A 22,599-nucleotide genomic window follows, 5' to 3' on the forward strand; every position below is an offset into this window, starting at 1 on the left:
CTAATTGGCTACACCAAGGACAAGGACCAGGACCAGCTGGATGGCATCTCAAACTGTTTGACAGGGTGCTCTCCAGGTGCTTTTCCAAACTCAGAAAGGCCACATCCCAGTAATGGGTGAGGCAGGCTACTTTTTATGAGGAAGTACCATGAACAACCACAGCACATCCCACAGCCCTTTCTGCAGAGCCAGACACCAGGTAAGCGCCTGCCATGGCTGATCCTATGATTCCCTACCATAACATTATGGGTTCATCTTCTTACCACCCTACTTTTCAGAAGAGCAAAGTGAAGCTGAGAGAGGTACATTGACACTCCCCAGACACACAGCTAGTAGTTGGAGGCTCACCACTGCACTGTGGAGGGGGCATCACTCACCTATGGAACAGCTTGTCCAGGACCTGTTGGGTGGTGGTGAAGGCCAGATACACACATGGGAAGGTGGTGATGTAGGAGATGTTTCTATCCAGGAAGGCTGGTACCAGAGACTCTGCCACCTTCTCCATTGTGCCTGCCTTGGGGGTCAGCATCATGCACGCCTCACCGTGGGACATGACCGACTCCTTTTCACATCAAGGGGGGAAGGTGGGATATGGAGTCAGTGGCATCACCATGAGCCATGAGGAGGATTAGTGTCTGGAGCTCAGACTGGAAACTCCCACCACCCCAGGAACTTGGGCAAGAGGAGGGATATGAATGCCCACACAGATATAGATTCTAGGCTTTAAAGGTATCATTTGATTTTGGAGTGAATGATATAACTTCAAGGCATTTTGTCAGCTGAGAAACAATGGCACCTCCCTGTATTAACAGCCTGTGTTAAGAGCATTATCCCAATGAGTCATCAACAAACTTCCCCACTGTAGATATTGGGAAACAGATGGTTAAGGATTTCAAGTGGCTGCTAAAGATCACACAGGTCAGAACTGAGAATAGCACGTAGCATTGGCTTCATGACATTCCCTCTCAATTACCTTGGCCTGCTCCTGACATGAAGGGGAAGGCTCTGGGAAAACCATATTCCTGGGAGGACCCCAGGGGAGTCACCAGATTCCAGTCTGGGCTCTGGGTCCACCCCAGTCATCTTGGGGTCCTGAATGTGGAGACCCCTATGTGCCCACACTTACCCCAGACCAGTGTTGCCTGTTTTTGGTCACCTGATGCACCTGCCCCTTGTCCGGGGAGATGGAATAGTTGAGCCCATCGACCAGCTCCTCCAGGACATCCTGGGTGGAGCTCTATAAAGACAGGGCTTGTCACTGAGCCAGAAGGCATCAGGAGCCTTCCACAGTGGAAGTGGCCCTATGCTATGGCAGACCTGGCAAACTAATACAATCTATTAGGACACGCTTAAGATATTCCCTGTAGCATTGCTGAAATGGCAACAGAATTGAATCATGCCAAGGTCTAACAACATTGAAAGGCTGAATGGTGGTGGCAATTGACTTCCTTTATGGGATATTATGAAGTCACATGAGGCCACAGCTCCTGACATGACAGGCCTGCAAAGATTTGATGTGTCCTGTAAGATGACAAGTTGCAGAGAACTGTATAGAATCAATCCCGCCCCCACTCTGTGCATAAACCACCCTATCAAGTTCAATGGTTAGTAAGCCTTGGAGAAGCTCTTCAAGGAGAGTGGAGATGACTGCTCCACAGGATACCCGGGGTGGGTCATCAGAACAGTCAAAACAGTAGCCAAAGGCTAACGTACTCATGGCCTCCTGAAAAGGGAAAACAACATTGAATATTTTCTCTATTATTCCAACAAATATGTGAAGAGTGTATTTCTACCCTGCGACATAGTGGTTGGGTTACATGTGGAGGTCCAGATTCCTTTGGGAGCAGGCCTGTGGGACACTCATGTGGAAAAGCCTGGGAGGGCCCCAGGGGAGCCCCTAGATTTGACTCTGGGTTCTGGGCCCAACATCATCATCTCAGGTTCTTGGGTGTGGAGACCCCTCTGCACCTGTTCTCACCTCAGACAATCACTGGATGAGGTTGGTGGCCTGGGGCACCTGCCACTTGTCCAGGGAGTTGGAGTAATTGAACCCATTGGCCAGCTTCTCGATGATCTCCTGAGTGGAGTTCTGCAAAGACAGAGCCCAGGAGCCAGGCCAGGAGGCATCAGGGGCCTGCCTGGATATTGTCACTGTGGGACACTCCCATGAGAAATTCTGTTCCTCAATTCAGGCACAGAGGGGCATCTGCAAAGAACTCTAGTCAGGGAGGGAAGGAGATGAAACCTCTAGGACTCAGGCAACGTGAGCAGAGGAGCTCACCTTCTCATGCTGCCAGCCGTGACCTGGGGTATGAACATGACGGGCCCACCAGGCTTCTGACACCTAACAACCTGCCCAAGAAGAGCACGCCCCTCATCCCCTGCCTTCTCCCCCAACACACACACATAAACACGAAGGGAATGGGGTGTGGGCTGCTCAGGTAGGGTCACAGCTGTGGCCCACCCTGCCCTGGGCTGCCCCAGGCTGCCCTGTGTTACCTTTGGGTGCCTCCTGCCAAATGGCCAGTGGCATCAGGGATGAGGGCTGAGCCCACATCTACAGCAATAGAAAAACTTCTCACTCTGGGCTTTCTTCAGCCCAGAGCCTCTGAAAGTCTGGACACAACAGCAGAATACCTTGTTCTCTGGAATGTCTCTGGTCAAATGAGTTGGATAGGGGGCTCTGGGTACCTGGTGACCAGAGTTCTAAGTTCTGTTGGGGCCTATCACCAGGAAGTGACGTCAATTTTTCAAGATTCTGTTACCTGGTCCCCTTCCTTCAAACATACTTACCCAAAGCCACCTCCTCCCCACCACAAGCTGTTACTGCTCACCCTTCTCCCCATGTCCTCTTCCTAACTACACAATGAGCCAGCACAGCCCTAGCCACAGCTCCCTGGAAATGGAACTAGGGTCCTAGCTTCGAGGAGACATAGCCGAGTTCACACCTCCTTACCAGTTCTCTGTCCTAGAAAACTCATTGTGCCTCTCAGGGCCTCCCCAGTCTCCCAACCTGCACAATGGAGATCAGACTGGAATCTACTTCCTAGTCACCAGGTGTATGGGAGATAATATCTATAACACCTGTGGGCTGCCGTCATGTGTATCTAAGGCACAAACTTAGAGATGGGAGAATTACAAGAGGAGATAGGATGTAGCGTGGAACACCACTCAAAACAGGCCTGGGCTCCAGCAGTGTGATATTGGAACAGCCACTTCTAACTTGGCCTCATTTGAGTGTCAGAACCATGAGGGGGTTAATGAACAAAATTCAGACACTGTCATCCTCTGGATTAAAACCTTTCAATTGTTTCCTGTTTTATTTAGAGTGAGACCCAAGTGCCTCACCTCAGCCTATGAGGTGGGCAGCCTCCACAGTGATACCCAGTGACCCCACCTATGGTATACACTTCCCTTCCACATTCCTGTGCAACCACTGAGTGGTTAGTGACTGGCTTCTGACCAGTAGAATACAGCCAATGGGATGGGATGCCAGGTCTAAGTTTTAAACACAGTCTCTCACTTCCTTCTTACTCCCTCTCTTGTGTTCCACCTCTCTCTCTCCCCCTGTGTGTCTCTCTGTCTCTGTCTCTCACTGTAGTGTCCCTGAGCTGAGGAACCAAGCACAGACGTTTTGTGCGGCCCTACATAGGGGCCCACACAGGAGAGAACCTAGGCAGTGGCCAGGCCAACAGATGGAAAGGAACTCGCGGTCTGAGCCAAGTCAGCATCCTGAATCCAGTGAGTGAACTTGGGAGCAAATCTACCAGTCAAGCCTCAGTTGAGGCCGCAGCCCCAGCCTTGAGACATCTTGAGCAGAAGAACCAAGCTAATCCATGCCTGGATTCCTCACCACAAAATTTACATTAAATATTTGTAATTTTAAGATACAAGATATTGGGGCAATGTTTTCAGAGAAAAAGGGGTAACTAACAGTCTACCAGGTCCCAAGATCTGGCCCTGCCCTCCTCCCTCTGCTCTTCTCTCCTCCCAGGCTCCCTCTAGCTACCTTTCTAACCTCCTTTGGTCAAACTCACTTCTGCCTGTGAGTCTCTGCACCCGTGGTCCCTCCTCCCTGACACACAGCTCTCAGACTCATGCAGGGCTGACTCCATCTTGTCATCCCGGTCCCAGCAGATGTCACCCAGTGAGGCCTTTCAGACCCTCCCACCCAGTGACTGCCAGGTCCTCCCTCACAATGCCCTGCTTTATTTGGGGTTAGCACTTACTCTTTCTTCCACATGTCTTCCTTCTGTGCTTTTGTCCTTCTCTCCTCCAGATTGAAAGCTCCTGGAAGACAGAGACCACTTGGCCATTTTCAGCTCTGGACTTGGACCCTCCGAGGCACCTGGCACAGGGTGAGCTCTCAGAGCACAATCTCTGAATAAATAAATGGGGAGATCCTGGCACTCTTCTTCCTGCCTCTGACCAGCTCATTCTGTAGAGGTGATCACTAACCATAGGAGGTGCACGTTGTTTCTGAGGCAGGGGCATGGCCACAATGACCTCTGCATGACTTCCTGCTCCAGTTGCTCCAACAAAGCTCAGTGGGCACCACTGAACCAGGAGGCTGCCTGCCCCCTGGTGGTCAGCACCAGCACTGCAGTCCCAGGCAGGAACCTTGTCCTCAAGGCAGAAGGTCTCCAGAGCCCCAGGGGTAAAGGAGCAGAACCTGCAGGGTTTCAGGGCCCTGGAAGAGACCTCAGAAGATACTCTTGCCCCCACCTTTGCCTCTGGGGTGTCTAGTTTGCTCAAAAGCCATCCTGAAGTGGGTTCACTCACCTGTCGCAAAGCAAGTCAATCTCTGACACTGGGTGTAGTAGAAGAAAGTAGGAATTACTTGCGAAATTCTGAGCAAGGAGAATGGGCAGCTAATGCTGTAATCCCAAACTCCTCAAAAAGCTACAAGCAAGGCTTTTTACTTGGGGTTTTAGCTGGGGGAGGCGGGGCATGTGGCTAAAGCTTCATGTGGCTTCCCCATGCTCCTGTGAGATGCTTGGTCAGGCAGGGGCTGTCAGCAAGTTCCTCTCTTCTAAGTGGTCCTCCTGCTGTTCTGAAGGCAAGTTCAGAAACCCTGGTAATTTTGTTTCTCACGTTAACTTTGTGGGTACAGGCATGGTTTCACCCTAGTCCAGGGACATTTTAACCCCTTCATCCTCAGTTTCAACCTCAGCTGGGGCAATGACTCCCCCTACTTCCAGATGAGGACCCCGAGGAGCCAACTGTGAGTGGCCTTGTTCCTGGACCCCCAACTCTCAGCCCCTGGCTCTGCCTCCTTCTGCCCCACCCCAAGGCCTCATTCCCCAAGCTCCTCTCTGCCCTCAAGGACCTTCATGGAGTGGAAAGCATCTTCACATGTCCTCGGAGCACAGTGGGTCATTGGTAGAGAGCCAAGGTCTACAGACTTTCCAAGCATGCAGAGCCCTTGGGGTCAGCCACTGCAAGCGTCCAATTTGTGGAGAAGGAAACTGAGGCCTTCTCTCCTGTACTTCTGTACTGGGGGATGGGGTGTGCTTAGCCCAGTTCCAGGAGCCCAGTGGGTGGACTGCAGGCCCCCAGGCCCTGTCCTCTGGAGGCTACTATGGAGATGGCCCTGCCCTAGTAAGACTGGGAAATTGAGGGTCGACCTCATGTTATGGACCTCTGGACATCTTCCAGGAGAATGGATGCCCCTACTGCATTGCAGAGCTGTCTCCAGCCCCTTTCTCCTCTTTCCCTTGTCACTTACAGGGCATCTGCTCTCCTTAACCACCCTCCTGTGGTCCCCAACTATGAAGTTGGCCCTGTTTGTGCATTCCTGTGTGCTCGTGGGGATGTAGGAAGGAAAATGGCCCAGACTGGAAGAGTGTAGGGAGGGTTCGCCAGGATCTTAAGGGCTCTCATTTCCAAAGTAAACATGATTGCAGGGGTTGGGGCCTGGCCTAGGAGGCTAGCATTCTCACTTTTCTTCTTGACTCTGCCCACATACTATGCCCTGAGCCAGTCCCTGCCTCTTTCTGGGTCTCAGTTTCCAATTGTACAAAGAGGGGTTGCATGTGGAACTTCATAAGCACATGCACAGCAGGACGTGTTGTCAGGCTCCATCACACTGGATGGAGCCGGCGGGCTCCAGCGGGCACAGGTGCACAGGCCTCCTAACATGGGCAGATGTCCACAGCAGGAGCAGCCAGGTCTCCTGTCGAGGGCCCAGTGCTCCCATGCAGCCCCAGGACAGTGAGTGCACCTGAGCCCTGCCTTCCCTCTGGCAAGTGTCAAATGCCATTTGGAGCAAATTCCAGGGAGAAGGCTGGGGCTGGGGCTCACCTTGGGCTTCTGTCTGAGAACGGGAGACCGGGCAGGTGTGGGTACAGCTGACCTAAAGGTGGCCCCAGACCAGACAGCTGGGAGAAGACCAATGTGGGCAGCATCCATCTGGGTTTGTGATGGAGAGCAGTAGAAAGAGCCTGAGGCCAAGGTCAGGGGACCCAGCATTCCTCCAGGCCTGCCTCTCACTCTGTGAACTTGGGCACACCAGCTCACCTCTCCGTGCCTTTGTTTATCCTTCAGAAAATGAGGAAGTTGGACCAGATCAGTAGTTCTTAAACTGAGCAATGGGGGTTGTACACGAGCTCAGGAGCTTCCTGTAGGGCAAACGGGGGAGAGAAGGGGTCCCTGGGCCCCCCCACTTCCCTTCAAGCCCACCATAGCTGCTCCACTCTGATCTGCTTTGTTTGCTGGCTGTCTGCATAAGACTGCAAGATAACCCTCTGCAGCTGACAGAGACACGGGGCGGGGCACCTGTCCTGCCTTCACCCCTGCCCCAAGGACTCACCAGGCACCCGCCACTAGCTGGGCCCTGCACTGGGCATCGGGGCCACAGAGGACAGACCGACAGGGCCCCTGTTCTCGTGGGCTGAGAGTCCAGCGGGGAGAGATCGACAATCTGTGAAGAAACAAATAAGATAAATACCAGTGGTACCAAGCGCAAGTCAGAGAATTCAAACAGGGCGGTGTGGGAAAAGTTAACAGATAGACAGGGAAGAGGTGATCTTTAAGCACAAATCCAAAATGGTCCTTAAGTGCATGAGGAACATAAAGGTGGTGTTCTGGCTGGGCACAGGGGTGAGGGAGAGTCATGTGCCGGAGGCAGGAGGGGTGGGCAGGTCCTGTCCTGGAGGGATCTGAGGTCCTCTGAGGCCCTCCCCACCATAAATCAGCAGTCACAGCCAACACCATACTCACCGAGATCGCTGTGGGGGTACATCTTCATCCCAACCTCGCAGTACTCCAGACCTGAGGAGCGTGCCCCACGAGTCAAACCAAAACCGCAAAGCCCAGCCCCCACCACCCAGCCGTGAGGGTCCCTTCCCTCAGAGGGGCCAGCTCTCCGTAAATAATGGAGGATCTACACCCATGTCCGAGCTGTCCCCTGGGGTCACCAGAGCCACAGACTTCACCACAGGAGGTGTGCTGAGTCGGCACAGGCCTCGGCCCACACGGGCCAGCTTCTGCCGCTCACTCACCCTCACCGGCCACCTCAAGCAAGTCACTGTTCCCACTGCATCCGCAGAGATTACACCTCCCAGCAGGGCTCTGAGAAAAGGAAATGAAATCGGCCCACAGGAGGGCCACATAATGCTAACTGGTTTATGACGACTAGGTTTTAATAGCCTCGTAACCTTTAAGTTAAACTTAGAGACATGAGCCAGCACTCCCACTTCTCTGCCCCGTGCATGCTGCTGGACAAGCGGTCGGAGCTCTGGAAACACTCGGCGAGTCAAAACGTGAGTTAGCAGTGATGCTGAGCTAGTGTGTGTGTGCGCTGCTCTGAGGACACCTCAGGACTCCTGCAGCCCTCCCACAGTCCTAGGAGCTAGGTACTCTCATCATCTCAGTTTTATAGCCGAGGAAATTGAGACAGAAAAAGAATAAGCTATTTCTCCGATCCCACAGCCACTAAGTCTCGCAAGGCCCTCGAGTCTGGTGTCTGGCTCTGCTCAGTTGCCACCTGGAAGGAGGGGTGGGAGCTCTGGCAAAGAGCACGTCCCACCCGCTTCCTCTGATGCTCTCAGGGAGGCTGCAGGTCCCAGGGGACCTTGGTGGGAGGTGTACTGGGTCTGATCCAAGACAGCTGCAGAAGGTCAGGTTACAGCAGATGGGTCACATGCTCCAGCCTGGACAGGCCAAGGATCTGTCACATTCTCTGTCCAGCCTTTCCCCATCACTGCTGCAGCATGCCGCAGCCTATGCTCTGGATGGCCCTGGCTCCTCTGCTAGCCGCCCTCGATGCAGGTGAGTCAGCAACAAGATCAGTGAAATAATGGCCGTGACTTCTGGGTGCATGCTGTGTGCTGGGGCCTCTGGCCTCTACCTGCATTCTTTGTAAGACCTCTTGTCAGCTCTGTGCATACATATGACCAACATTCTCTTTCCAGATGAGAACACTCGGGGCTCAGAGAGAGCTAATCGCTTGGCCTAGCACATGCCATCAATAAGTGCCAGGTCCAGGTGTGAACTCAGCCTGCAGCCTTCATCTTGGCTGGGTTGGTGCCCTAAGGGAAGGGCCGGGGGTGGAGGGGGGTGGGGGGCGCCCACCACTGGCCTCCCTTTTCTGGGTTCCCTAACCTGCACTCGTGTTCCTCTCGTCGGCAGGCCTCCACTCTCTCCCTGACCCGGGTGAGGCTGCCTCCTGCGCACAGACTCCCTCCTTTCCCGGGTCCTCAGAGTCCCCCCTTCTCTGGTCCCCTCGTCCTTCCACCCTGCACCTTCTCTCAGGGCCTGAATCTCATGCAGCCCTGAGTGGCTCCTGTGCCCTAACGGGTGTTGGCTTTTCTCTGAGAATTGTCTGCCCTTTTGGGCCTCATGTGAAACTACTACTTGTAGTACATGTTATCAAATGAAAGTTTTCTATATATATATGTATATGTATGTATATAATCTTATATCTTTTATATATTTATTTAAAATATAAATCTTGTATATAACTATATTTTATGTATCACATATATAAAGATATAAATTTTTATGTATTTATTTATCTAATGTATAAATCATGAACATATGAAACCCTGTTCACGTATGGTCCACAATTCTCGGAGGTGGGTATTGTGTCCCAATAAGAAACAACAGGACTGAGGTGGAGAGAAGTTGCTAACTGGTAGTGGGTGGAGGAGCTGGGACCTAAACCAGATCCGTCCATCCCCAAAGCCTGTGGCTTCCCCACCAGCACCTGGATCCCCTTGGGCTCCCCCATAAGGATTTGCTGAGCAGTTTTGAGGGAAAGCCCTTCCTGGGGTCTTCAGGCCAACAGAGTTTTCTTAGAGGGCAGTGTGGTGACAGGAGCACAAGGGAGGGGGCCCCTGAACAGCAAGGTGGACACTGGCAGGAGCCCTGTACACGCCCCGCCGCCAGCGCCCCCCCCCCCCCCGCCTCCACTCTGGCCCTTCCTTCCACCAGGGCCTCAGGGGTGGCTCTGGCCAGTCATGCAACCTCTTTGAGTCCCAGCTTCTTCCCATGTAAAGTGAGAGGGCTGCCCAGATGAAATATCAGCTCTGGGATTCTGTGCTGCCCACTGCAGGATGGTCTGAGCGCCTGGAAATTCTAGGAGGTGAAGGTGACAGCAAAGCCATGAGGGCCTCAGCGCCAGACCTCTGGTGATCAGGGGGCCTCTCAGCCAACCCGTGGCCCCTGTCACACGATCTTCGTGCTTTTCTCTTTCTGTGTCTCATGCTGGCTGTGTCCAGAAGAGCCATCATCCGCAGCGCCAGCCACCCCGCCACGTTCTCAGTGAAGGCCCACTTGTTACACCAGTCTGCGGTAGTTGCAGGCTTTTGCTGAAGTAACATCATCATGGGAGAAGGCCCGGCTCAGAATGGGGAGCAGCGCTTTCACCACAACCTTGCCCCTCCCCTCTGCTCTTCACAGGGATGGTCACCTTCTCTCCCTGCAGTGGGGCCCACTGCATCCTCCTGTGCCTCGTCACCCGCTCGCCAGGCCAGCACTCCGTGGAGAGAAGCTGCGTGCCGTGCCCCTTTGGCTTTTTGTAAGGAGCAGACACCCTCCTACCCCAGGCAGAGAGGAGGGAAAAGGCAGGAAGGGCAATGCTGCAGGGCGAGGGGTAGGGGGAGGCTGGGGGCTGCCCTCTGCCTGGAGGAAAGGGGTCTCGTGGAGGGCAGCCTGTATAGATCCCTTCTATGATGGCCCCAAGTGTGATGAGCTCCCGGGGGGAGGAGCCCTGTCTGAGGCAGGGTCCAGTGAGCCTGACCACTTGGTGCCCAGAGCTTGCCCGGGACCCAATGCCTACATCTCCTGATCTCAGTCACATCCAAGGTGGATGGTGGATGCAGGAGACATGGGATCCGGTCGGGCTCTGCTTTCACCTGTCCTGTGACCTGGCCAGTCCTCACCTGGGAAGTGGGGAGGCTGTCAGACCGTCTGCTCTCTCCAGGCTCACTGTTAGTGGCTCCTGCTGTTGGTGGTCCCTCCTTGCACCAGATGAAGATCATGCCTCAGCCCATGACTCCACAGCTCCAACCCCTTCTCTTTCAGCCCCCAGGGCAAGCCCTAAGTGGTCAGACGGGTCTGGGGACCCTGCACAGACAGCCCGAGGCAAGGCCTCCCAGGGGCCGATGTGGGGCTGACCCTGTCCCCAGGCCCCTTGGCATTGGGCATCAGCTCTGAGTCATCCACTCGGGGACAGTCTCCCCTCTCTGTGCAGCCAGTCGCAGTTGGGGCAGGCAGAAAGCGGCCCAGATGGTCAGCCAGGCAATGGTCTACCCAGGCTGGAGGCAGCTAGAATGTACCCAGGCCAGGCGTGAAGGGCCTCAGTGCCACCTCTGATGCCATCAAGGCCCCACTGTCCCCTGGCCGGGTGGCCTCCTGGGCATGCAGGGGCCTCTCCCCAGTCGCACAGCTTCCTTTGGCTCTTGCAGGTGGTTGGGCGGCAGGACAACTCTGCAGCCATGCCCCACCTGCGGAACCTGCACTGAGCTCCCAGGACTCCTAGACAGCAAGGAGTACCAGGTGACTCTTAGGGGAGGGCGGCTCCTGTCTCAACCATTCCTGGGTGGGGGGCATGGAGGTTATCACGAAGTCCCCAGCAGAGGCTAAATCTCTTGGGATCAGGAACAATCCTCATCCTCCCTGACAGGGTAAAGGCCAGGTGGCGATGCTGTCCCTGGAGAGACGGCTGACACCCCCAGCCACTTCCAGTGCAGCACCTGGGCCTGGCTAAGCCAGCTTAACCTGGAAGCAAGCATGGCCCACCTCTCAGGCTGCTGTGGGGATCAAATGAGAAGCTGCATGTGGAGTGTTGGAAGGTTCAGAGCCAGCATTCCCATGTGACATGCAGTTAAGATAGACACTATGTGGCTGTGAAGCAAGCAGCCACAGCAGCCACCTCATGACTCAGTCACTCACCACGTGGCACCAGGCACCTGCTGTGTGCCACACTGGGTACAGAGGACAAGGGTCAGGCAGACCTCTGTGCCCTGGGAGCTTGCCACCCTTTAGAGCTGTGCCCCAGCAGCGGCTACAGCTCAAGGCGGTAAGTGCTGGAGCTGCAAAAAGTGTTCCATGAGAAGGTGAGGACCACCCTTAGCCATGGAGCTCCGTGGGTCACATCACCACGACACAGGGAGGCAGTGCTGGTGGTGAGTTTCTTTTACCAAGGAAATTAGAAGGACAGAAAGGTTAAGTGAGCTACAAAGAGACTTGGCAAAGTAGGCACCTGACCTGAAATCCCAACTGTCAGCAGCATCGAGGCACAAGTGTTAGTCTCAACCTACCCTTTCATCTTTTTTCCCTTGATGTCGCTCAGTGGTGCCTGACTAGACAGAAGCCAAGCTTGCAGAATGCTGGCTACGTCTTCTGCCCCCTGGGCTACTTCTTCACAGACAGAGGCCCCAGCTGCCAGCCCTTCCCCACAGGTAGGTGAGAGCGGGCTGGGGACCTGAATGACGTTTGGGAAGAACTGGCACAGGTTGGCCCAGGAGAGTGCTGGGGGTCCATAGTGCTCGGATTGGCCTGTGCGCCCCGGGGAGTCCAGGTGGTTTCTGAGGGGCGGAGTTCAGCTATCCCCGAGCCCCAAACACACACCCAAAGGGCTGTGGGGAGAATGAAATGAGACAACGCAGAGGGATGGAAGCATGCAGAGGGGTGAAGGGCGTGAGCATCAGAAGATGGTCCAAGAGCTGGCTCTGCTCTTTAACTGGACGTGTGATCTTGACAGCGTTGTACAGTTTATTGTGGGCAGGGCCTGCTACGTATATTTTGTTAAATTTATCTCCAAGCATTTCATGGTTCGAGATGTTATTGTAAGTGGAGTTGTATTTTTTATTTCACTTTCCAATTGTTTGTAGCTAATATTGATTTTTTCCAATTTTTTTTATTGTGGTAAAATACATATAAAACTTAGCATCTTACCCATTTTTCAATGTGCAGTTCAGTGGTACTGAATACATTCCTAATGTCCAATCATCCCACCATCAATCTCCATAACTCTTTTCATCTGGTAAAACTGCAGCTCTGTATCCACTAAAGAATAACTGTCCACTCCCTGCTCCCCCAGCCCCTGGCAGCCGCCATTCTCCTTTCTGTCTCTATGAATTTGACCACTCCAGGTAACTCATGTCAGTGGAATCATACAGTTGTCTTTTTGTGACTGGCTTATTTCACTTAGCATTATATCCTCAAAATTCATCCATGATGTAGCATATGTCAATTTCCTTATTTTTTAAAGCTGAGTAATATTCCATTCTACATATATACCACATTTTGATTATCCATTTATCTGTTGATGGACACTTGGCTTGCTTCTACGTTTTAGCTGTTGTGAATAATGCTGCTGTGAACATGGGTATACAAATACTTCTTTGAGAACCTGGCTAGTATTGACTTTTTTATATTGACCTTGTATCCTTCAATCTTACTGCTTCATTTATTTGTTATCATGGCTCTTGTGTGTGTGTGTAGATTTCTCAGGATTTTCTCTTCACACAACCGTGTTACCTGTGAATGAAAACTTTTCATTTTATTATTTTCTTGCCTTATTACATTGCCTATGAACTCTAATGCTATTTTGAATAGAATTGAACGTCCTTGCTTTGTTCTAAATCTTGGGAGAAAGCATTCAGTCTTTTACTATTATGTATGATGTTAGCTCTAGTTTTTTATGGATGTCTTTAATTGGCTTGAAGAAGTTCTCTTCTATTTCTAGTTTGTGACAATATCAGGAATGAAAGGAGACATTACTGCAGATGACACACTAAAAGGATTGTAAGGGGATAGCATAAACAACTCCAACTCTTTTTCATTCCTGATTTTGTCACTTTGTGTTCTTTCTTTTCTTTTTTTGATCAGTCTGGTTAGAGCTTTACCAGTTTTATTTGTCTTTTCAAAGAACTAGCTTTTAGTTTTGTTGATTTTCCTTACTTGAAATTTTTCTATTTCATTGATTCCTGCTGTTATTATACCTTTCCTTATACTTGCCTTGGTTTTAATTTGATCCTCTTTTTCTAGCTTCTTAAGGTGAAAACAGATCATTGATTTTATACTTTTCTTCTTTTTAATCTAGGCATTTAACTTATAGACATTTAATATTTACAGGCATTTAAGCCTATAAATTTGAATCTATGTACTTCTTTAGCTACATCTCACAAACTTTATGATGTTGGGTTTTCATTATCATTCAAGTTAAAAGGTTTTCTATTTTCTTTGAGACATTTTTTGACCAATGGGTTGTTTTGAAGTGTGTTGTTTAATTCCCAAATATTTGGAGCTTTTCTATATATCTTACTGATTTCCATTTTAACTCCACTGTGGTCAGAAAACATACTCTGTGATATTTCAATCTTTTGAAATCTATTGAGGCTTTTTTTATGGTCATCTGTGTATTTGAGAAGGCTATTTAAATTTTCCTCAGCCTCTCTTTCCTTATCTCTAAAGTGGAGTTGATAATAATAGTGACTAAATATGGCTTTTTTTCTTTTAAAGATTGGCACCTGAGCTAACAACTGTTGTCAGTCTTCTTTTTTTTTTTTTTTGTTCTTCTCCCCAAAGCCCCCAGTACAGAGTTGTAGATTCCAGTTGTGAGTGCCTCTGCTTGTGCTATGTGGGACACCGCCTCAGCGTGGCCTGATGAGCGGTGCCACGTCTGCACCCAGGATTCAAACCTGCGAAACCCTGGGCCACCGAAGCAGAGCGCACAAACTTAACCACTCGGCCACAGGGCTGGCCCATAAATATGCCTTTAATAGTCATAAAAAGTCATATGTCAAAAGCTCAAAGTAGATACTCAGTAACTGGTAGCTCCTGTGGTCATAACCAGGCTCCTCACATCCAGCTGAGAACTCTGTGGCTAAAGATGACTAACAGGCAATTAGATGCCTCATCTCAGGGACAAGAGCTTTGTCACTTCCCAGAAGGCTCTGCTTCCCATTGGTATGGAGCCTTCTCTGCAAGCCATGCAGCCTCCAACACATACAGTCTCCCATCCTTCCTCTGTTCTCTATTCCCCTGTTCCTCTATTCTGCTTCTGAGTGTTCAAGAAGCCCATTATTGCCCATGTTCTTAGAAGCAGGAGCAGGATAGACAGACAGGAGTGGGCTAGGGAGAGGCCTGGGTGGGGCTGTCCTTCATCCCATAACCCAGAAATGTCAGGGGGAAAGGGATAAAGAGGTCCTCTCACCCAGTTACCTTCCCTCCCCACTGCTCTGACTCCTACAATCCTTTTGTCTTCCCTCTCAAGAGAAGATGCTTGTGGAACCCCTGTCCCACTCAAGGGTGCACAGATGATGCCATTGCCATGCAAGGATAGGGTTGGAGTGACAAAGACCATGAAGGACACTGAGGGCCAGAGGGAGGAGAATCCATACGGAGAAAAGAGGGGACACCAGAGAGTACCAAGCCCCTAACAACCAGGGCGCCCCAGACCTCAGAGTGGGGTGACCAGAGGAGAGGAAACCAGGAACTGGGCTTCAAGGTGCCTCTCTGGCCATCAGCAGCACTCACAGGCCCACGAGACACTTGGGCTCTGAAGACCAGAAAGAGGACATCTCAAGGCATTCATTATTTTTACTATTGTTAACTTTGGGACTGTGTAAGTTTTTCTCTCAGCAGCAAAAGATTTACCCTGTTAATTTTGTTCAGCTTGAAAACGAAATGTGTCTGCACTTCAGTGCAGTGACCAAAGGGCAGTAGAGGGAGGGGTATGGAGAGGAAGCACCTGCATCCGTGGGCAGGGAGAGAAGCAAGGCTGACATGGCAGGTGCTGACACCTGTGTGAGCAGTCGTGGCTTCTAATCTCTTCCCTCTCCTTCTGTGGGGGATACTGCCCCCATCTCAATGTTACCCAGCCTCTCCTGTGCCCACCTGCTCTTTTGGTGTGTGCTGTGGGGCAGGCCAGGTCCCAGGGCTGAGGGGAAAGCTCACTGTGTAAATGGTGGGCAGCAGAGAGAGAAGTGACTTAAGCTAAAGAGCCACCTCCTGTGGGACAAAGAGGGCCCCTCAGTGAGAAGCACCCTGGGGAAGTACATGGCAGGACCAGAGTCAGGCAAGGTCCTCGGCTAAGCATCGGGCTGCCTCAGAGGGGGACCAAAGGTTACACTGCAGTGGCAGGAGGGCTGGAGGGGTGGCAGTGGAAAGAGGAGCACAGCCAACCCGGGGCCCCACTGGTTCCCCATCCTCCCATGCTTTGCCTCGCACACTCTCCTTGAGCACCTGCACATGTCAGGCACAGGGCCAGTACCCAGGCCCTAGGAGTTCCCCGTCAGGGGAATGACAGACACCTGAACCGTCCCTACACTGCGCTGTGGAGAGGGTTGAATCAAGGTAGGGACAGTGCCATTGAAGCTCAGACAGAGGCCCCACTGAGAGTCTGCTTGGTAAGGGAGGGTTCTTGGAGGAGTGGACATTGGAGCCAGGCCCGGAAGGTGTCAGGATTCAGTCAGTCAGGGAGGGCAGGGAGAGACCTCCGAGCAGAAGCAGCAGCTTTTTAGAGAGGCAGAGAGCAAAGACTTTGCTGCCCTGACCTTCTACCTGGCAGTAATGCCACCCCAGGGCCCCAGGTGGGGCCCAGGCACGTCCTGGGTAGTGCAGACCCCATCAGAGGTCAGCCCTGGTCCAGGACTCCCAGCCCACCCTCCCTCAGCCTTTGAGCTCCTCCTAAGATGCAGCCCTGCACCCTGGTGGGACCCACCCATGAGGCTTCCCCTCACAGAACACATCTGCCCAGACAGTGCTGTTGCTGCACTGTGCCCAGCCAGGAGCTTCAAGGACAAGAGAGAGACTCTGCACTCCAACGCCAGCTTCTGCTCAGCAGGTCAGTTCTGAATTCTGCCTGCTGTTTGCACAATGCGAGGAATGGGAAGAGTGGCTTTCTTCTAACTTTACTAATTAGGTGCTTATTCAAAGGCTAACGGAAGCTGAACTGACAATGCTGACTATGCCCAGCAGCGTGTCCAGGCACTGGTGAGGGCCAAACACCAGGAGAGCCACAGCCTGGGTCCAGCAGACCCATCAGGCCCCCAGCTCTGAGAGTTCTCTGTGCTCAGCTGGGAAGATCAGGGCCTGTTCAGCAAGTTCAAAGGCAGCCCAAATTATTCAACTGTCAACTTTAAAGGCAAATTTGTCTATTACTTTATGTCAAAATGAGTTTATTCAGGAATAGCAGAAAGAATTACAATTGGGGATGTGCATGCTATGGGAAACCATAGGTAAATCCAGTAAACAAAGGAGGGGAGCTGCTTTTATAGAGAAGGGGAATAGGTAGCAGCTGTTCTAAAGGAAAGTCCATTGGGGGAAGTAACACTTCAGGACAGAAATGGCTTCTTATTGGCTGAGCTGCGGTGTTTCTCATTGGCTGGGCTCCAGCATTTCTCATTGGCTGGGCTGTAGCGTTTCTGATTGGCTGAGCTGTGTCATTTCTCATTGGCTGAGCTGTGGCGTTTCTGATTGGCTGGGCTGCAGCATTTGTCATTGGCTGGGCTGTAGAGTTTCTGATGGGTTGGACTGCAGCATTTCTCATTGGCTGAGCTGTGGCATTTCTGATTGGCTGGGCTGCAGCATTTGTCATTGGCTGGGCCGTAGAGTTTCTGATGGGTTGGACTGAAGCATTTCTCATTGGCTGAGCTGTGGCGTTTCTGATTGGCTGGGCTGCAGCATTTCTCATTGGCTGAGCTGTTGCCAGGTGTGGAGGAAAATCTTCCTTCATAGTAAAGTAGTTGTACTTCCTGTTTGGTGTAATTGAGGATGGGTGATGGGCTGAGAGCACCCCCTACAGGCCTTCCCAAGTCCAATTTAGTTAAGGTTTCTTTCATTCATTTGCACACAACATAGAGCATAAAGACAGAGGGGTGATGTGGCTGGGCACCACCAACACTAAGGACATGTAGAAAAAGAAATGAACAGTTTTAAAGTGAGGAACGAGAGTGCTCACAGGAACAAGGGAGGCCTTTGGCGGGAGTAGTCTGGAGCAGGGGCTTAGAGAACCACCATGTGGGGAGCAGGGAAGGGATGTCCCAGATCTGCTATTTACTGACTGTGTAATATCAGCAAGTTCCTTCACCTCTCTGAGCCTCATCTTTAAAAGAAAGGCAGTAATATTTGCCTCATAAGGCTGTTGTGAACATCAGGCGAGACAGCCTATGGAAAGGGCCTTGCACTGAGCTTGGCACCTAGTGAGTGTTCAGCAAAGAGCTCCTGTTGTCTTCACAATCACCACCATCAACAATGTCTCCTCCCACCTTGGAAGAATGGGTCTGGGGAAAGAGAAGGTGCATTCGTTTAGTCAAAGCATCCATGGCCTTTGAGGCCCCACCCAGCTCTGACATTCTGAGTCTGTGACCCTGTGTGACACAGTACATGTCTGACCTGGCAGTGAGGAAGGGCCCCAAGCATGGGGCAGGGTTCCAGGCGCTGGTAGGATGGGGCTGGAGCATCTACTGGATGTCAGGCTCTGCACCAAGTGTTACCACATGTATTCGCTCCTGTAGCGCCATCTACGAGCCCAGGGGCTGGAACTCATAATCCTCTCTGGACTTCAGAGGTCAACTTAGTGGCTTGGGTCGCACAGTGTGAGGTCACAGTGCAGACTCACATCTGTCCCATTTCCCTGCACCGCTCCAAAATGCCTGGAAGTCCCCCACCCCGGAAAAGGGTGGATATTGGCCAGGCTTTGACAGGATGAGAAAGAGATCCCAGGGACAAACTCCTCAGAGCCTCCATTTCACCCAGTTCTCAGGCTGTTCCCCAAGGACAGGGCCTAGTCCTGAGTAAACGGCTCAAAGAAATAGATTCCTGTGATGAGGTCTCTGCCTACTTTTCCATGAAGTTCTGAAGCCACCAACCCTCTGGGCCATTCCTCCGAGCCATGCAGGAGCATGCTCCTCACCCAATGCTGGCATCTCCTTTGAGGCCAGGGCCAAAGCCAGCCCGCACCCAGGGCCAGCCCCTGAAGGAGAGGGCCAAGCTGGGCAGGCAGCAGCCATTTCCTCCTTGGTCCCAGGAGTTGGAGAGTGAGGGGCGGTCAAGCAGCACCACCTGCCGTCACACAGTACCTCTCTCACCAAGAGCCCAGTTCTCTCTTGAGGGCAGAGTGAGGGCAGCAGTTCTCAGGGCCAGAGAAACAGGCGAAGTAGGAACTGAGAAGTCATGGAGCCTCCAAGGACAGTGAACGTGGGGCTAGCATGAGCCAGGGCAGCCTGAAAGTGTCACCTTCCCCCAGGGGCATGGCAGCTGTGTTGGTGTAACTAGCACTCGCTAAGGCTTGCCGTGTGCCCGGCACTGGGCAGCACTCTGTCACATGGATCAGTGTCATATCTAGTCCTCACAGCAAGCCTGGGAAGACATGTTATGATCTCCATTTTATAGAAAGGAAAATGGGGGCCTGAGAAGCTGGAAGACTCCCCATCACGGCAGTCCACGGGCTGTGCCGCTGAGGAGCAGGAGCTCCCCCTGGCCCCAGCCCTGGGTAGAGAGCAGAGGGGCCCGACAGCACTGGCGCCTAGCCAGCAGCCCACGCCCTTCAGAGAGAACTACAGTGATGTGGGTTCTTTTCTCCCCAGTTCTTGGCCAATGTCTGCAGTGCCCAGCAGGACACTTCTGCCCCAACAGGGCCACCCAACTCATCCCGAGCCAGCCAGGCACATTCAGTCCCCACCCAGGCCAAGATGAAGCCACAGACTGCGCTCCATGCCCAGCAGGCAGGGCCTGCACCCAGGCGGGGCTGCCTCAGCCAGACGCGGAGTATGCACCAGGGTAAGGGGCTTTGATTTCTTAACAATGGGGTGACTGGCTGAGGGCTCAGAGTCCTCCCTCTACCTCTGTCAGAGGGTCAGACTCTCAGGGTCAGCCAAGGCTTTTCCAAGCATCCATCCCCCTTGATGTCCTGGGAGGGGCCCTGCCTCCAGATCAGGGCTCAGTGTCATGTCAGCCCAGGGCACTCCAGAACCTCCCACAGGAGCACTGGGGCCTGAGCATGCTCAGGAGGCAGCTAGGGAAATCCTGGTTTTTCTGTGGGGAAAAGGGAGTTCAGAGAGGCCAGGTTACTGTGCCAAAGCCACACAGCAGGCTGGTGGACACAATGGGATTTGACTGTGACTCTCCAAGATGTTAGCCTCCATCCAGTGGGTACATACCTGGCTCCAACTCCATGGGTGTCGTAGGTATGTGTGCCTTGTGGGCTCCTGTCTGCACACTCCCCGCCACGCCTGCCCACCTGGGACCTTCAGCAACCGCACCAACCTCTCCAACCTGTCGCACTGTGAGATTTGCCCCACCAGACTGGCCTGTCCTAGGGGTGAGTGAGGAGGCAGAAAGGCAAGCTTACTGCCTGCTGGACCGTACCTTTGGGTCAAAGCCCAGCTCCACTGCAAGGCAGGGAGGCCAAAAAAACAGACCTTTGCCCGCAGCCCCTTTGTTCCCCACAAAGAGCACGGTCCACCTCACCTTAGGATGCCCAAGGAAGGGAGCATGTAGAGCACTGAGTCCCCACCCCGCTGTCCAGATGGGGCAGCCTCTGGGCCACTGCCAACCCAGATGCCCCTTCCCCAATGCCAGCCCCAGCCCGTGTCCCTGCCACTTGCCAGCGGGATACGGCTAGAGGGGCTGCTGCTCCTCTGGGCCCAGTTCAGGACTGTGTGTGCAGGAGCCGGGGGTCCAAACTGGTCCCCCATCTCCTGCCCAGCTGGCTGTTACTGCCCTCGGGGCACCAAACAGCCAACCCAGTTCCAGTGTGCCTCCGGGCACCTGGAGTAACCAGCCTGGACTGACCGCCAGCAGGGCGTGTGCACCCTGCCCCAGGGGCTGGTTCTGCATCAGCGGAGCCCAGGTGCCCTCAGGGACATGCAAAGCTGGGCATTACTGCCCACAAGGTGAGTGGGGCCAGGGTCTGCCCTGGCAAGGTCACAGGTGAGTGCAAGAAGGGAACATGGGCCAGCCTGCACACCTCCCCAGATTAAGGTTAGATCTCAGGAAGGCCTTCCTGAGAGACAGACTCGGACTGGTCAGCCACTGAGCATCCTAACTGGGGGTTCACGGGGGGTTTCCACGTAGACAAAGGTTGGGTCCCAGGTAAGTGGCACCCCTGTCCCCTGCTGCTTCTCCAGTGGCCTCCCTTGAGGAATTGTCCCCAGGGAGCAGAATGGGGAGCTCTGTGCTTGGATGATGCAGCTCTGGCACCCCTCTTACCTCCTCAGACCCTTCCCCTTCTCTCTGAAACAGGTACAAAGTGGGGTACCCAGTTCCCCTGCCCAGCGGGCACCTACAGCTCTCAGGCAGGCAACGGCCGGGTGGAAGACTGTCTGCCCTGTCCCCCAGGGGCCTTCTGCCCCAGGGGGGGCCCCAAGCCTGTGCTCTGCCCACGGTAAGAGAGGCTGAGGGGTGTAGCTGTTCATGAAGTTAAGTTACCACCTGTTTATTGAATACATGCCAGAGCCCAGCACTGTTCTGGGCACCGAGGGATGTGTAAAGAGAGACAACCACCCAGCCTGCCCTTGGCACCTGGCAGCTTGTTCAGACAAGACACGGAGGAACAGGAGATGCGGGCCCGGCTCAGGGCTGCAGGGGGATGGGCTGGCCTGGGCGCTGCACCTCAGCCCCACGGGCCCCAGTGTTGAAAGAGAGAGAACTCACTCTGGGCTGGAGTCACCTGGGGAGGGCGCCCACCCCTCCACAGAGAAGCTGCTTCAGAACAGCCCACCCCAAAACCCAAGCACTCTGGAAGCTAATTCCAGCCGAGGTCTCAATAGAGGTCATTTGGCCTAAGCTCTGGGGTTCTCTGGTGATTTTACTGTTTTATGAAGATGTGCCTTTTATTCCTCCAGTCAAAAAACACAACTTAGAGTTTTCCACATTAAAAAATGCAATACATGTTCTTCATGCAAAAAGTGAAAACAGCAGTAACCAAAAAAAAATCAAATCAAATACAGATTTCAATGTAAAAAACAAAATATAGCATCTTTATGAGATCTAAGAGAATGTGGAAAATCTGAGCATGACATGAAAGGCAGAAGTAACCAAGGAAAAGAACATGGCGTCTGCATGCAGGGCCTCAAGCGTCTGTCCTTCAAAGGTGCCATAAACCAAGTTAACAGGCAAACAGCAAAGCAGGGAGAGACTTTTGACAGGAAAAGCATCTGTCTTCTTACCACCTTATTGTACAGAGCATCTTACAAAGCAGTCAAGACTGAGACAGGGAGAGAGAGACCGCACCAACAGAGAAAATGGCAAAGTGGGGCAAGAGACAGCTTTTAAAAGCAGCACTCTGAGCCCATTAGCCTGGTTTTAAAACCTCTCTCAATGCACTAGGCCACGCCTGGAGCCACAGCAGCCTCATCCACAGCCTGACTCTGGGGCCTGCTGCCAGGCTGGGACTCAGCCCTCGACCCTGTGGGTGAGGCTGGGGGCAGTGGAGGGCTCCCCGCCTCTGGCAATGGTGACCCCATGAGGACGTCACGGCTTCTCCCCCAGGATGGCTGCCACACCTCCAGCTCTCTGCTCCTCCTCTAGGGGAACCGCCCGCCAGAGTCCAGGTGCGAGGCTGGCTGCGGCCTGTGTGCTGTGCCCCGCTGGCCACCACTGCCCTGAGCCCGGCACCACCACTCCGTGGCCATGCAGCGCTGGCAGCTTCTCAGTAAGGGTTCCCAGGACAGACGCCATCCCTCAGAGGGCCCGGAAGTAGGAGGATCCTAAATTCCTAAAGGGAGGTGAGGAGGCTTAGCGAAGCCTCCGTCCTGGGTCCCCTCCTCCCAGCACTGACCATCTGTGGACCACGCCAGATGCTCAGAGAGCACCTCAGTTCTCCTAGCATCTGCCCTGCTCCGACCCACGCTCCTCGGAAAGGGAGGTGCACACACAGAGCCTGGGGCCCGGGCAGCAGCATTCCCACTTTCATTCAACACGGTTCCTGAGTGTCTGCTATGCCCAGGCCCAAACCAAATGTTAGAGGTGTGGAAGGAAACCAACCTTATGGCCAACCCTCCTCTCCAGGGCCCAGGCCATCTCTGGTGCCAGCAGTGCCCAGGAGGAACACTTTGCAACCAGACGAAGCTGGCTGGCCCCACGGCGTGTCCACCCGGGCACTACTGCCCAGCCCGGGGCCTGCTGTCCATCCCCTGCCCGGTG

At 53.2% G+C, this 22,599-nt stretch overlaps 1 protein-coding gene and 1 long non-coding RNA gene across 2 annotated transcripts in view; one reads left to right on the forward strand and one right to left on the reverse strand.

Annotated features, from left to right (window-relative positions):
* The window catches only part of LOC111768853 (uncharacterized), a 30,228-nt gene extending 27,546 nt beyond the window's left edge, over positions 1–2,682 (reverse strand). Inside the window, exons 1-2 of the long non-coding RNA XR_002801437.2 lie at positions 1,979–2,682; positions 378–562 (exon numbers count right to left, since the gene is read on the reverse strand). This is a non-coding gene — a long non-coding RNA (uncharacterized lncRNA). The remainder of the gene's footprint in view (positions 1–377; positions 563–1,978) is intronic.
* Positions 2,683–4,285: 1,603 nt separating this feature from the next.
* On the forward strand, positions 4,286–21,389 carry LOC138918732 (uncharacterized). The gene is made up of 6 exons (XM_070241715.1): positions 4,286–4,358; positions 9,904–10,021; positions 10,911–11,001; positions 11,798–11,906; positions 19,041–19,233; positions 19,641–21,389. Exons 2-6 carry the CDS (start codon positions 9,906–9,908, stop codon positions 19,780–19,782), a joined length of 651 nt encoding a protein of 216 aa, XP_070097816.1. The 5' UTR covers positions 4,286–4,358; positions 9,904–9,905; the 3' UTR covers positions 19,783–21,389.
* Positions 21,390–22,599: the final 1,210 nt, after the last annotated feature.

This window comes from Equus caballus, chromosome 18 (genome assembly GCF_041296265.1).
Source record: "Equus caballus isolate H_3958 breed thoroughbred chromosome 18, TB-T2T, whole genome shotgun sequence".
Classification (NCBI taxonomy): domain Eukaryota; kingdom Metazoa; phylum Chordata; class Mammalia; order Perissodactyla; family Equidae; genus Equus; species Equus caballus.

What these genes read in the sequence shown, in the direction of transcription:
- LOC138918732 (XM_070241715.1), top strand. Translation starts at nt 9,906, where the DNA reads ATGGTCACCTTCTCTCCCTGCAGTGGGGCCCACTGCATCCTCCTGTGC. An exon ending in CCGTGCCCCTTTGGCTTTTT is followed by an intron (nt 10,022 to 10,910) that starts GTAAGGAGCAGA and finishes TGGCTCTTGCAG; the next exon opens with GTGGTTGGGCGGCAGGACAA. An exon ending in TAGACAGCAAGGAGTACCAG is followed by an intron (nt 11,002 to 11,797) that starts GTGACTCTTAGG and finishes GATGTCGCTCAG; the next exon opens with TGGTGCCTGACTAGACAGAA.